Source organism: Balaenoptera musculus, chromosome 11 (genome assembly GCF_009873245.2).
Source record: "Balaenoptera musculus isolate JJ_BM4_2016_0621 chromosome 11, mBalMus1.pri.v3, whole genome shotgun sequence".
NCBI lineage: Eukaryota > Metazoa > Chordata > Mammalia > Artiodactyla > Balaenopteridae > Balaenoptera > Balaenoptera musculus.
The window spans coordinates 52,257,499-52,272,787 of record NC_045795.1 but is presented as its reverse complement, the minus strand read 5'-3'; the positions used below and the strand labels follow the sequence as shown (position 1 = coordinate 52,272,787).

General features: G+C 49.1%; 1 protein-coding gene across 1 annotated transcript in view; it reads right to left on the bottom strand.

Moving 5' to 3' along the window:
- TRIM71 (tripartite motif containing 71) overlaps positions 1-14,320 on the bottom strand; it is a 57,652-nt gene extending 43,332 nt beyond the window's left edge. Inside the window, exon 1 of the mRNA XM_036870653.1 lies at positions 13,457-14,320. Coding sequence (XP_036726548.1) covers positions 13,457-14,320 — 864 coding nt within the window. The remainder of the gene's footprint in view (positions 1-13,456) is intronic.
- Between the last annotated feature and the right edge of the window lie 969 nt (positions 14,321-15,289).

Sequence of the window (15,289 nt, the reverse complement as noted above, 5' to 3'; positions counted from 1 at the left end):
GAGAAGCCCGCGCACTGCAAGGAAGACTAGCCCCCACTCACCGCAACTAGAGAAGGCCCATGCGCAGCAACGAAGACCCAACGCAGCCAAAAATAAATGTAAATAAAATAAATAAATTTATAAAAGAAAAAAAAAAACCAAAGGGAATTTTTCTGAGAAGTTATTAAAAATAAAGAGCAGGACTGGTGGCTGGCTGGCAGGTGCTTCCACTGCCCCCTGCAGCACTGCCCCCAAAGCGATTCCTTCACTTTGAATTTCTGTCTTCACTTATATTTATTACTTTAGAAATTCTTTTATTGAAGTAGGGTTGATTTACAGTATCGTGTTAGTTTCAGGTATACAGCACAAGGATTCAGTTATATATGTATATATACTGCTTTTCAGATTCTTTTCCCTTACAGGTTATTACAAAATATTGAGTATAGTTCCCTGTGCTATACAGTAGGTCCTTGTTGTTCACTTATATTTATACATAGCACACACTGCAATTTTTCATCAGAAAATACCTCATTTGATTCTCAAACAAAAAAGACAGCCCTAGGCAGACGAATGCAAATGTTACCATCCTATAGAGTGATGAGGAAAACAGGAGGCACAAAGCCACACACTTTTGCTGACAAATGTTCCTGATCAAAATGGAGGCTCCAGCAGAAGACAGTGACCAACACTCAACACAGCACTGCTCGTATTCCAGGCATTAACATAAACAGTCGCCATCGCCAAAAACAGGAAACACGAGTGCCCTCCAACTGGCGAATGTATAAACTGTGGTACATTCATACAACGGAAAACTACTCAGCAACAAATAGGGAGGCACCACTGATTCCAGCAAACGCAGCTTGGCAAGTGGAAAAAGCCCGACTCAAAGAGTCAACACTGTCAGATTCATGATCTTCTGGAGAAGACAAAACCATAGGACTGGAGAACAGGTAGAGGGCTGCCTGAGGCTGGGGGTCGGAGCATTTGGGGTGATGGGATGCTCTGAACTGAGCATGGTGGTGACTGCACTCTATGCTCTTGTCAAAAGGTGCAGAATTGTACACGAAAAAAAGGTGAATCTTACAATGTGCGTATCTACCTCAACACACAAAAACAAATACCAAAAAATCAAAATAGGAAATCACCAGACTTAGTAAGAAGTGAGGCCTTCCCTCTCAGCCTAAGGTTCTGCAGCACAAACTGCCCCCTGAACTGCAGGACAAAGCCAGGGGGGTGGGGTGGGGGCAGGTCGTCCCAAAGGCCGAGGAGAGGAAGGGGAAGCAGGGAACGGAGCTCCTTCCTGCAGGGCCGAGGCTCCTCCCCTCACTCAAGATTATAACCATAATGGGCTGCACGGGTCTAGCTCACACCAGGGAGGTACCCACGGATGCCCCGGTGCACCAGCCTTTGGGGAAGGCAAGGAGAATCCCCCAATCCCAAACTGGTTGTGTAAGCTCCACAAAGAAAGGGATTCGGGGCTATTTTGCTCACTGCTCTTTCCCCAGGGCCTCCTGCTTTACACCAAATCCGATTTCATAGAAATTCAGGTCTGCTTACCTAGAAATTATCTGCACTTGTTTCATTTTTACTTAAACTGTGTAATTACACAAACAAGTACGAAGAACATACATAAGTCTGGGAACAAAAGCAGCAGCCTCTCTTGGTAAGCACATACATGACTCAGAGAGCTGGAAGCAGGGCGTGGGCCGTCCGTGGCTGGTGCAGCCTGCTGGCAAGTCAACAGCAAGCTGGGTTAGTCGAGACTGGAAACACACTGACAGGAACGGCACTGCTAACTTTGGACACGTTCTGGTCCTCCTTAGCCTGAGGTCTCCCCCCATATTTTCATGAAATTTTCAAATGGAATCAAGCACCAAGTAGTGCTGCCGGAAGGAGTGGCCCAAGTGCGATTCCATCTTCCCAGCTGTGCTGCTTACTGAATTCTTATGGTCTCTCAGCTCGAACCCACCCTCCTGAGTAGACCACATCCCTGCTTTGCCCACTGAATCCCTGTGACTCAGACAATAGGGGATGTGAGGGGGAGAAAGGCTTCGCTCTCTACTGTCCCGCTTCCTGGGTGGTACCCTCAACAGACTTCTTACTCCAGCGTCATGGGCCCCTGGCCAGACCCATAGGTACCCTCCTATGTCTTAACAACTCCAACCTTTTCTCTTCTGATCTCCCAGCCCTTGGGTGGGAGCTGCTTCCCACAGCTGCTACTTCCCAGGTACCCGAGTGCTCTCTCCTTGCACTGCAGCTTCTCAGTTAACTCAAATAACACTAACAATTCTTTACATTAAATGACCTGTTAAAGTAACTAAAGTGGCTCTGGCTCCAGACTGATATTTATTTCTTCTACGTATCAGTAACCACCCCCACTAAGAAGGATAAAAAAGGAGGGGATCCCTAAAAAACAGAACTACCAAATGACCCAGCAATTCCACTCCTGGGTAGATATTTGGAAAAAATGAAAACGCTAATTCGAAAAGATATGTCCACCCTTATGTTCACAGCAGCACTATTTACAATACCCAAGATACGGAAGCAACCTAAGTGTCTGTCAACAGATGAATGGATAAAGATGTGGAATAAATATACAATGGAATACTACTCAGCCACAAAAAATAATGAAATTTTGCCACTTGTAGCAACTTGGACCTAGAGAATACTATGCTTAGTGAAATAAGTCAGACAAAGACATCCGTTATTCGTGGAATCTAAAATATAAAACAAATGAATAGCAAAACAGAAACAGACTTACAGACATAGAACACAAACTAGGTACTTCCCTGGCCGGTCCAATGGTTAGAGACTCCATGCTTCCACTGCAGGGGGCACAAGTTCGATCCCTGGTGGGGCAACTAAGATCCCTCCCACAGCAGTGAGGCAAAAAAAAAACAACAACAAAAAACACAAACTAGTGGTTACCTGTAGGGAGAGGGAAGTGGGTAGGGGGAAGATAGGGGCATGGGATTAAGAGGTACAAACTACTATGTATAAAATGGATAAGCAACAAGGATATACTGTACAGCAGAGAGAATTATAGCCTTTATTTTGCAATAACTTTTAATGGAATATAACCTAAAATACTGAATCACTATACTATACACCTGAAACTAATATAATATTGTAAATCAACTATCCTTCAATTTAAAAGGGGGTGAGGGGACCCTAACACCTTTCTTGGGGATGCTGAAAGGAAAAATTAGATAAAAGATCAAGACTACACACCCTCCTCTAGAGTCAATCCAATGCAGGCTCCTTGAAACCACGCCTGCCTTTCTTCCATCTTCTACCTAAATCCCACCATTCTCCAAGATTCATCTTAAACTCCTCTCTTTCAACCCAAACTCATCTCCCAGTCAGAACCTCTGTTTAGATGCCACGAGCTTTTAACACTTATTATTTCCTCTGGTAATGTAAATGAGACCACATATAAAGTAGCCACCCAGAAAGGTAAGAATCCCCCTTCCCCATCAACTACTTTCTTCCAGTTCTGTCTTCCCAGTAGACTAACTGCAAGGCTCCAGCATCCTCAGCAAGGAGCATAATTCCTAGCAGAAAACAGACATTCAAATATTTTGATGACAAATCTTAACACATCAAGTCCTGTCAGCAATGAGAAACCGCCCAAATTATTTCATGGTATCAAATATCGCTTGGCCATCAACCAGGAAGTATTTTTTTAAGAAGGATAAGCAACATATTTAATTTGACGAAGAAGGAATTTTACCCGTTTGGCTGCAACCTGAGGAAAAAATTGAAGCCAAATTTTTTTTTCAGGAGACTCACACAGTTATTTACATGTATATTGAAACAAATTTTTCTAACTCCTTCTTCAAAGCATCTTCGTATAAATCATAACTCCCCTCCACAAATAGGTCTCTAAAACTACTCCTACCATTTCCACCTAAAAGGTTAAGTGACTTGTCCAAGGTCACACAGCTACTTCCGCGTAACACCAGGCTGTGAACCCAGGTCTTCTTACTCTAAAGCTCATGCTCTTGTCTTTACACCAAGAAGCTACAAGCATTTTCCCATTTACTGTTCCCCTTTTAATCCCCCAACTACATAATGTGAGAGAGAACATTTTCAGGGCATTCTGTGGCTTGAAAAGGAAGAGGTCTCCTTTGTTTCTGGCAAAGGGATCATGGCAGCATCACGAGCATATTCTGATTAAACCCAACTTGCATCACCACTGAGAACCAGCAACCTGGCAACATCTTTCACGAATTGGTCCTTAAGTCCACTAACATCAACCAAGGCCAGATCTGGTGTAAGAGCCCCACCAGTGCCAGAGTAGTTGCTCTGAAGTGCTGGGGCCACAGGGCGAGAGTAACTGGGGCAAGGGCGGGTGGGGGTCTCCACTGCCTGAGATCACGGAAGAACAGGCCTATGTTAGAGGTTGGTTGACAGAGAAAGCACCCTTCTCACTTTGATACTGTAGAGATCTACTGAGACAGACATTTGAGACTAATTAAAACTCAAGGCCTCGGACTTCCCTGGTGGTGCAGTGGTGAAGAATCCGCCTGCCGATGCAGGGGACACAGGTTCGAGCCCTGGTCTGGGAAGATCCCACATGCCACGGAGCAACTAAGCCCATGAGCCGCAACTCCTGAGCCTGCGCTCTAGAGCCCGCGAGCCACAACTACTGAAGCTGGCACCCCTGAGAGCCCATGTTCTGCAACGAGAAGCCACCACAATGAGAAGCCCGTGCACCGCAACAAAGAGTAGCCCCTGCTCACCACAACCAGAGAAAGCCCGCGCGCAGCAACAAAGACCCAACGTAGCCAAATAAATAAATATATAAATATATCCAAAAAAAAAAAAAACCAAAAAACTCAAGGCCTCTTCCTTGCTAAATCATTGTTCTGATAATACTTCGCATTAAGTTCATTCTGGAAGGAGAAGTAGTCACGGTAATGACGGTCACACTCACTTTTGCCAAGAGACCATACTGTGGTCCATTTGTAATTACCTGTGTGCTATTTAATTTTCTCCTTAATAACTTAAAAAGACCAAAAACAAGATAAAACACAAGAAGCTAAAGATTCAAGCAAGAAATTTAATATTAAAAATCAGACTTGGGCTTCCCTGGTGGCGCAGTGGTTAAGAATCCGCCTGCCAATGCAGGGGACACGGGTTCAAGCCCTGGTCCAGGAAGTTCCCACATGCCGCAGAGCAACAAAGCCCGTGCGCCACAACTACTGAAGCCCACGTGACTAGAGCCCGTGCTCCGCAATGAAGAGTAGCTCCCGCTCGCTGCAATAGAGAAAGCCTGCGTGCAGCAAGGAAGACCCAACGCAGCCAAAAATAAATAAATTAATTAATTAATTTTTTTAAAAATCAGACTTTTATGGACTAGTTTCAAAAAAAACAATAAATCTGCCAAATATTGTATATATTGTGGGGAGTTCCCTGGTGGTCTAGTGATTAGGATTCCAGGCTTTCACTGCCATGGCCTGGGTTCAATCCCTGGTCGGGGAACTGAGATTCCACAAGCTGCACAGCACAGCCAAAAAAAAATTTTTGTTTTAATTTTTAATTAAAAATTAAAAAAAAAAAACTAGCTGTGTGAAAAGAGTGCTAGACTAGACAAGTTCCTGCTTAAGTCATTTCATCACCCCCCAGCCTGTCTCCCCATTTGTAAAGTAGCAGTTTTTCTATGATGATTTAAGGCCTTTCTTGTGATAACTGAAGTTTCCTCTTCAGGAACACCTAAACACACACCTGACAACACCGTGAAATTAAAGCTTATAAAATATTCCAGTCCCTGAAATCAGACTGTTCCCTTGAGCAAGTTGATCCATTTCCTTGAAATGTCATGGTGCCAAAAAAGATCAAGTCTTTAAAGATTAATGGTTGTCAAATACATCATATAAAATGTGAACAGAAACAGTGGCCTTCCATCTCTAAAAAAAAAAAAAAGCTGAGGGCATTGATGTAGCCTCTAAACACAGCTGTGCCCATCTTTTCCCATAGGCTCGGGGAGCCCTATAACCCTAAGATGGTCTAGACCAGAAGTTAAAGTTGAGGTCCAGTTTTTCTAAGGTGAAACAAGTTTTATGCGTGTTTCTCCAGCTCACTTTGCATCACCTGAAAGAATCACTACATCCTTCTGTTTAGATCATAGTAAACTGACAGAAGCCACAATTTCCAACACTGACATTAGTTTTCTTCTACAGCATCCGCTCTAGGGGAAAGAGGGGTGGGGTGGGGAGTCTGCCGCAATACTCAACAGTTTATTAATAAAAGCTATTACAAACAACTAGGTCCTACTGTATAGCACAGAGAACCATATTCAGTATCCCATGATAAACCATAATGGAAAATACATTAAAAAAAGAATATATACATATATATATAACTGAATCACTTGGCTGTACAGCAAAAATTAACACAACGTTGTAAATCAACTATACTTCAATAAAAAAAATTCTTAATTAAAAAAAAAACCTGGGACTTCCGTGGTGGCGCAGTGGTTAAGAATCCGCCTGCCAATGGACACGGGTTCAAGCCCTGGTCCCGGAAGATGTCACATGCCACGGAGCAACTAAGCCCGTGCGCCACAACTACTGAAGCCGGTGTGCCTAGAGCCTGTGCTCCGTAACAAGAGAAGCCACTGCAATGAGAAAACTGTGCACCGCAACAAAGAGTAGCCCCTGCTCGACGCAACGAGAGAGAGCCCAACACAGTCAAAGATAAATAAAATAAATTTATAATAAAACAAAACAAAACAAAGCTATTACAAGTGTTTACAATTGGCTTCTACTGTGCTACAGACTCTTTAAATATGTTAACTGGAATCCTTAACACTGCAAAGTGTTACAGATGAGAAAATGAACACAGAGCAAGAAATCTCAACCTAAAACCACACTGCCTAAATGCTTAAGTAAAAATAAAGCTAAATAAACAGACAGCTTTAATAAGAAATATCACAAAAACATTATCCCAATTCCTACTAAAACTTCCTTTACCATATCCTCTTTTCTGCTCAACACTTACCCAGTACAAGCCTACGGATGATCCTAAGAGAAAGATCGCCCTCTGACATTGATCTCAAAGAGAGGCAGAGGGCACAGAACAATATCTGCGGATGTGGTCTATGTAAACACACCATCATCATGACTGCTGACGCCACCTAGTCACAATTCTCATTTTTTAAAACACCTGCGCTGATGATGTTCTATCGGATCCATATTTAGCAGCAAAATCTCCATGTGCAGATTTTTTAGTAGAAGAACATCTTTGTAACTATCCCAATTCGTCGAAAACATTAAAGAAGTCTGCAAACTCCACTGGCATTTCAACAAGGCTAGATAGAAGGAAATGGCTGCCCGAACTTTCCAGAAACAACAATAACAACTAAGGATACAGTTGCTGACAGATGTTTGACAGAGGCTGGGCAGGGGGGTTTCCAAAGCCCACTCAGGGACCCTCAAAATTCACAAGATGTGGGAGCCATGAGGGGAGCCCTCAGTCTACACAACTGACCTGACCCGCTTCATTGTCTTGTGCACACTGCTCGGTTTCATTCAAATCCCATTAATATTAAAAAAAAAAAAAATCCCATTAACGATGACAAAATGTGCAATTTTGCACAAGCCTGTCGGATAAACAATCACAATCAAGAAAAGCCTGTCAGATAATAATCACAATCAAGAATTGCACCCTTGGGACTTCCCTGGTGGCGCAGTGGTTAAGAATCCGCTTGCCAATGCAGGGGACACGGGTTCGAGCCCTGGTCCGGGAAGATCCCACATGCCATGGAGCAACTAAGCCCGTGCGCCACAACTACTGAGCCTGCGCTCTAGAGCCCGCAAGCCACAACTACTGAGGCCTCATGACACAACTACTGAAGCCCACGCACCTAGAGCCCATGCTTGCAACAAGAGAAGCCACTGCAATGAGAAGCCCACGCACCGCAACAGAGTAGCCCCCGCTCACCACAACTAAAAAAAGCCCACTCGCAGCAAGGAAGACCCAACGCAGCCAAAAATAAATAAATTAATTAATTTTTAAAAATTGGCCTGATGTCTTCGGATTAAACATGAATCTCTCAAAATTTCAGTTGGGTGTTAGTGGGAGATTAAACCCAGGCATTAGGGGTCTTCACCTGTTTGATTCCACTATACCTTCAAAGCCAACTGTAAGCCAACTATCTAAAACATGAAGGAAACTGGAGATGCAATCTGAAGAGGCAAAGAAACGCTGGAATAGGGTTTAAGCCAAAGTTTCAGATGTAAATTGCCCACGCTCATCCCCCCCACCCCTCCCAATTTTTCTGTTAACAAGCCAGAGTCTTGTCAATCAAAACAGTCAATCTGGTTTCAGTCAACTAGGTTTGTGGGTACAGACAAAACCTCAAAGGGAGAGGAATAATTTAGTATTGAAGAAGCAGGAGGTCACATCAACTGAAGAGGAAAGATGGCTCAAGCCTCCTCCTGCAAGTCACAAAGCTTGAAAGGTCAAAGAACGAGGAACAGAGTGGGCTGCAGTGGTGGCATCTTTTGCTCCCTTTAGGCAACTGTAATTCTTTATCAGTATTTTTCCCCTCTCTTCCAAAATAAGAGAGATGGCACAACAGCCTTAGTGAGTCAAGCCTTCAACTCTTTGTCAGTGTTATGGGGAAAAGGGGGAGGAAACACTACTTTGAAACCGCCTGCATGGTAGAATTCTTCTCAACCTTTCGCTTAAGTGTCATGAAGAATGACATCAAAATGGTCCTTTATTAGCTAGGAATGAATACATCTGAAATAAACCTTGCCCTGTGTGAGGAGCTGGCGAGTAAGCAACCCATGTGACTTCAGTTAGCACCAAAGGAAATAAAATTTGGAGGGGATTAAATTTCAGAGCTATATAGAATTATCAAGTAAATTAAAATTCCTCATAATCAGAAAAACTTATAAAACCCTTTCTTCTGGCAAACTACCTCAACAACAAAAGCATTTGAACCATTTCACCTCCTCATTTAAGGCTTCCTCCAAAACTAACTCCCTTTCTATATATACAAAGAATTTTTTAAATGAAAACATAAAAAGCCAAACAGTTGTGCTCAAAATTTTACACGTTAGGAGAAATTAGAAAACTACACATTTTAATGTTGGTTTTAGTGACCTGAAATATGTTTTAAAATTACATGTGTGTGCATTTTCTTCTTCTTTTTTTTTTTAATTGGCTATGCCTCGCAGCTTGTGGGATCTTAGTTCCCCAACCAGGGATTGAATCTGGGCCCTCAACAGTGAGAGCATGGAGTCCTAACCACTGGACTGCCAGGGAATTCCCCATTCATCAAGCATTTTCTTAATTCAACAGATTTCAGTCTACAAATATCCACCTGCTGAACTAGATTCAAAGCAGGAACCTCCAATTATTTCCAAGGTATGGAAAGTTTGGTTTTCTGGTGACTAGGTGAGATGTGTGTGCTATGCAGACACACATCTACCTAGTCCTATAGAACGGGTTGAAGATGGGGCACAGAAACAACTAGAATGCACATTTCTACTCACTTTTTCTCTCTTGTCCTTAAAAAAAAAAAGCCTCTTGCTATAAATTTTACAATGTACAAAACACACGAATATTATTTTAAAACATACACTGAGTATGCATGCCTGAAAAAGCTTAGACTCTGGGAATGCAAAATAAAATACATTGGTGCCAATACTGGTACAATCACCATTTACAGGAGCTTATGCAAAATAAGATACAAGAATTCATTCCACAACCAATTATTTTAGGCAGCAAACCGTCTTCCTCAAAGTGGTTTGAGGCTGATTTTTTGAGAGTGGTTTCCTGGGGAAAGATAGTCCCCCCACAAGCCTAGGATAGCTCAATACTTAGGGTCACACTGCATTGGCATTCTAGAACCTATATTTCCAGGGAGTGAAAATAAATTGCATCAGCACCTACACCCCATTTTCCATCCAGAACACTCAGGAAAATCCACCCTCACCCCCGCCTTCATAACGGGGAACAATACTGCCATACTCGAGCTACAATATATCCCTCGGCTCAAGATGGCAACTGGGTCACCACCGCCCCCACCCCACAGTGACAGGGCCTTTCCCGGGGACCGGAACAGGCTCAGACCCCACTCGGCTTCTCGCCATTTACAGAATCCTACCGCCCGAGCTCTGAACACACTCACACACCCTTTCAGCTTCCAGTGTCGCCTCCAAAGCAGCCAAGGGCTCACATCCCACGTGCAATTAACACATTAAAAGGCACCTCGTGAAGGTGGGAGCAGCGCGCTCCAGTCCCACTCAACTCCCTAACTCTCTCCCCCAGATGCGTGCAGACCCCGTCTCGGCCCCGCCGCCTCCCGCTCGCCGAGGCGGGCTCCGGGCCGGCCGGGCTGGGGCTGGCCCACCGCCGCGGCGCCTCCGCCCGCGTCTCCCAGGCCCCGCGGGAGGCGCGCGGCCAGCGGTCAGTAGCGCGGGCCCCCAGTTCCCGGCCTGGCTAACCGCCGGCCTCGGCGCCTGCAGGCCTTTCGGACTGACCACCAAGGCGAAAACCCCAAACTCTGTTTTTTAAATGGACCAAATACAGAGTGGGAGCAAACAACCCTCATCATTCCGTTGGAAAACCCAGCTCCCTCCTTTTAGATTTTAAAATTAAGTTTTAAACCAGTGCTCAGAACACCACCTTGTCAGTCCTGAGGGGCCGTTTCCGGGGGGGGTGCGGGGAATGCTTAAGGAAAGCAGTCTGGGAAGAGACCCTACCGGCTGCTTCCCGCACCCCTAGGTGGCCGTCGGAGGCACCCTCCTTAAAATTAAAGGGGAAGAGTCAGGCGTCGGGGCCCTCTTCCCAAGGTCAGGTGGCATTAGTCACCATCAGGCAAGGGCGCCCTGAATTATTTAATGGAGCCTGTTGACCCGGGAGGCAACTCAGTAAAGGAGCACGTTTCAAAAACTGAAGTACACTGTACCTACTGTAAAACACATGGATTTAGGCATCCAGTCCGTCACAATCAAATAGAGGACAGGACGATCGTCCTCCACAGTGCCCACAGTGCCTTCAGTCTCCTTTTCCCAATCCGAAGAATGGTTTTTTAAAGGAACAATATTACTAAACTGTGAAGGATCACTCCCTTGGAAGGAAACGAAGAATTTAGGCCGTGGGTGGGATCCCCTCTGTGAACCTGGTGCTTTCCCTCCCAACAGTTGACTTCTCCATTCACAGCATTGGTCTGTCCCTTTAAACTTAAATTCCCTAACATTCCAAATCCAGGAACGATTAAAGAGATCTAACAACTGTTTTCCAAGTTTTCTTCTTTTAATGAAAAACCAAGAAGGGGAAGTAGAATTTTGCTCAAAACTGAGCAAATGTCATGTTTTAAAAGGATAGTTGGTCTAACTGTAATATCTTAGTGCCTTTGCCAAACAACTTCAACCTAGTATTGCACACGTTAAAAAAAAATCTAAATGTTCAGGGCATCCAGGTACCTCCCAGGGTGAGGGGAGCGACACTTCACACGCTCCCATACCTTTTGAATGGTTTAATAATTTAAAAAGTGTATAAACCTTTTACAAGTCTGGCAACACTGAGCATCTACTGTTTTAACCCAAATAAAACGTATGTGGATCTTTAACTGGGAATATAAATAAAACCTGACATTTAAACTCAACTGCTGGGAGGGAGGGTTCAATCAACGCCCCTGCCAGGAGGGAAACTGTGGCGGATTCAAGGCGCCCTCTCCCTCCCCCCCCTTCCCCTCCCCCTCGACGCTAATCTTCCCGGCGAATTGGCTCCCTCTTTCCATTCCCGGGATTCGGATCGGTATTTAACTCAATCCATTTTTGAAAGAACCTACTAGAAACATTCAGCCATGAATGTGGGAAAACTTTAAAGATGAGTCCATTCAAAGCTTAAAAAAGGAAGGAAAAGAATAGCTGCCCCTTAGGCTTCATACCGAGAAAGAAACTTTTAAAATGAGGCGTCCACAACAAGTAGATTAGAATTTCAACTTTTTTCCAATAGGAGAAGCCGGCTTAAGGCCAGCAGGCAATAGCTCCGCCCTCCTCCCCAAATAACAGGTTAGGCGTGGAAAAGGCTGCGCTCGGCAAGCCTCAGCCGCGTTCGGAACCAGCACGCCCACTCCACCTAACACGCAGCCAACTCGCACCAGGAGCCGTCTCTTGCCCGCGTCCAAGGCAAGACTAGCACCAAGTCTCACCAAGGGGCTACAGGTAGATCGCATTAAGTCACTGACCCTCTCAGCAGAGGCTGCGCCTCAAAACTTCTGGCCCCTTCCTCCAATGGGTTCGGGTGAGTGGAAGGTGGCACAAGATGTGAAAAATAAGCAAGAAAGGTTTATTCAACAAACAGCCAATAAAGCCAAACAAGCTCAAAGGCTGCAGTGCAGCCCTCGGACTCTGCGCACCCGGTTCGAGCCGCGTGCAGCTTGGGTCGGCTTGTTTTCCATGAGAAGTCGAGCCCCAGGTTGAACGGGGTGGGGACACCTCCCAACCAGGGAAACCGGTTCCCATAGAGATCGAAGCCGGGGCAGGCGGGGGCGGCCCAAGGACTTCCAGCTGGGTGAGGGCAATGGGCAAGGCCCCCCGATTCCGCTGCTCCCGGTGCAGCGGTGGGCCCACGAGGCCGAAGGGCGATTCCATACGAGGGAGGTTCAGGGGCCAGAACACGCTTTTTCCACCGTGCGGGAACAGAACCACGGAAGGCTGTTCTTACTCCACACAAGGAGGCAACGACTGCTACGGTGTCCCAACAAAAAGCACAGTCCTCCCCTCACAAGCGCGCACGTGGAAACCAGGTCTACACGCGCAAGCGCACCCCACACTCACCCACACGACCATCTCCTGGCTCATGCCCTACTTAAAAGCAACAATCGATGAGTTTTACAAACAAAAAACAAGGTTGGGAAAAAAAGCTAAAGGAGAGCCCTCAGCATGCTGGGAGGCCTCTGGTGTGCCCGCACAAGGAGACCACGTCTACACACACACACGTTTCCATCTCGTGTCTTACTTAAAACAATAGCCTGCACGCTTTGTCAAACAGGAATGAGGAAACCAAAGTCCCTAAAGAAGAGGGGGTGTCTCGAACCTCGGGAACCGTCGGAGGACAGAGGAGGGACCCTCGCACACGGAGACCAGGTCTACACAGCCGCACACAACTACCTCTTCCCAGCTCATGCCTAACTGGAGACAGCAGCTGCCACATTTTCCCGCACAAAAAATTAGATATGGAAGCGGGGGACTCTGCGTTTTGGGACCCCTCGCAGCCCGCACACAGAGGCCAGGTCTTCTCCACACACACTTCCCAGGTCAGGATCTGCTTGGGGTAGCGACTGCCGCGTAGCCAAAAGAAAAACGAGAAATCCGGAAGGGAGAGAACCCCCTCCCCTTGCTCGGGGACCTGCCCGGATGCCCGCGCGAGCACCCACGCGGCTCCCCGGGTGCCAGACCCGCGCCCCACGCCGCCCGGCCGCAGCCCCCGCGGGAGCGGCCCCCGAACTCACCTCGTCGTCGTGGTGCTGGCAGAAGCCGAGGCGCTCGGGGAAGACCGAAAGGATGGAGAAGGGCGCGCCAGGGAAGGTCGGCCCGAGCCCGAGCTGCTGCGCCGCGGCGGCGGCGGCGGCGGCTGTGGGGCCGGGCGGGCCGCGCTCGATGTAGTGGTCCTTGGTGAGGCGCACGCGCTGGTGCGCGCGGACGCAGTTGTCACACAGGTGCTCCTGGCAGTCGAGGCAGCGCGACGAGGCCGCGTTGCCCTCGTCGCAGGAGCTGCAGCCGTGAGGCCGGCGCAGCAGCAGCGCCGACGGGGAGGCCGCAGGGCCGCCGGGCGCTGAGCGGGGCGGCGCGGGCGGCGGCGGCGCTGGCGGGAGCGGCGGCGGCGCCGAGGCAGAAGCGCGCGGGTGCGCGTGGTGCGCGTGGTGCCGGTGGTTGCTGTGGCCGCCCGCGCCGGCCGCGGCGCCGGCCCTCCCGTTCTTGGGCGGCGGCTCGTCGGCCGTGGCCACCACGGCGTCGAGCAGGTTACTGAGCAGGAAGGCGGACGAGGGCAGCGCGTCCATGCCCGCCGCCTCGGCCAGCACGACCTTCTGGTCGCACACAGGGCAGCGCAGCTTGAGCGGCTCTCCCGGCGCGCCGCCGCCCGCCGCCGGCAGCCGGTGCGCCTCGAGGCACGGGCGGCAGAAGGCGTGCAGGCAGGGCAGGACGTGCAGGCGGCGCGCCGCAGCCCCGGGGCCCCCGCCGCCGCCCCCCGACGACGTGGACGTCTGCGAGGACGACGACGACGCCGACGAGTTGGAGGAGAGCGGCGCCGGCGAGCCGCACATCTCCTTGCACAGCAGGCAGATCTGGAAGTCGGTCTCGGAGAACGAAGCCATTTGCAACCAAGCCCGGAGGAGGGAGGAGACCAGAGAGGAAGAGGAGGAGGAGAGGAGAGCGCGGACGAGGTGGGTGGGGGAGCCGCCGACTCACTCAGAAAAAGGCATCAATTAGGCCTGCGATCCAGGAGCCGGCACCAGAGCGGCGCGGCCCGCTCGGCCTCGCCGCGTCCGGCCCGCGCACTGCCACCCCCGACGCTGCGGGCATTAAATGCCACTCTCCGGAGGCGACACAGATTCCTCCCGGAAAAGGACGCGGGGGCCGCGTTCTTTCCCGAAGCGGGAGCGCCGGAACAAGTCCCGACACGCGAGGGGCGAGCGGGGGCAGGGAGGTCAGAGGACTCCCTGGAGCAGCTGTAGCTTAGCTTCTCGCCAGCCGAGGAGAGTACCCCCAAGTCGAGTCTGCTGTGCAATCCCAGTCCCGGCGGGAGAAGCAGAATTTGGTTCGACGAGTATTTGGTGCGTGGCTTTTCTTTAAACGGATTTAGTCTCTTCTTGGGACAGGAAGGCTCCCCAAACTAGTAAAGGCGGGAGCGGCGCGACGCCCAGCCCGTGTCCCCCCGCGCGACGCCGACCGCCCCGCCGCATGACGCGGCGGCCAGGGGCTCCTGGGTGGCCAGGCGTGCGGCGCTCCGGGCTTGCGCACGGCCCGGCGCGGCCTCCCTGCAGGGCAGTCGGCCCCGCCGCAGCTGCAGCTAGTGGGAGCCCGCTGCGGCCGCACGCGTGTAGTACGCACGCGCGCCCCACGCGCCTCGAGTCTCCCGCGCGCCCGCCGAGCCCGGCCGCGCTGCCGGCGCTTAACACGCACGCGCGCCCCACGCGGCCCTGGGCCCTCTTGCCCCCGCCTCGCCGGGCCTGGGCGCCTCCAGCGAGCTCCTTCTCCGGTTTAGCCGCGCCGTAACGCGGGACCACAGGTCCCCGCGGGCCGTCGTGAATTATTCATCGGCAGGAAGATATTAGATGTACCCG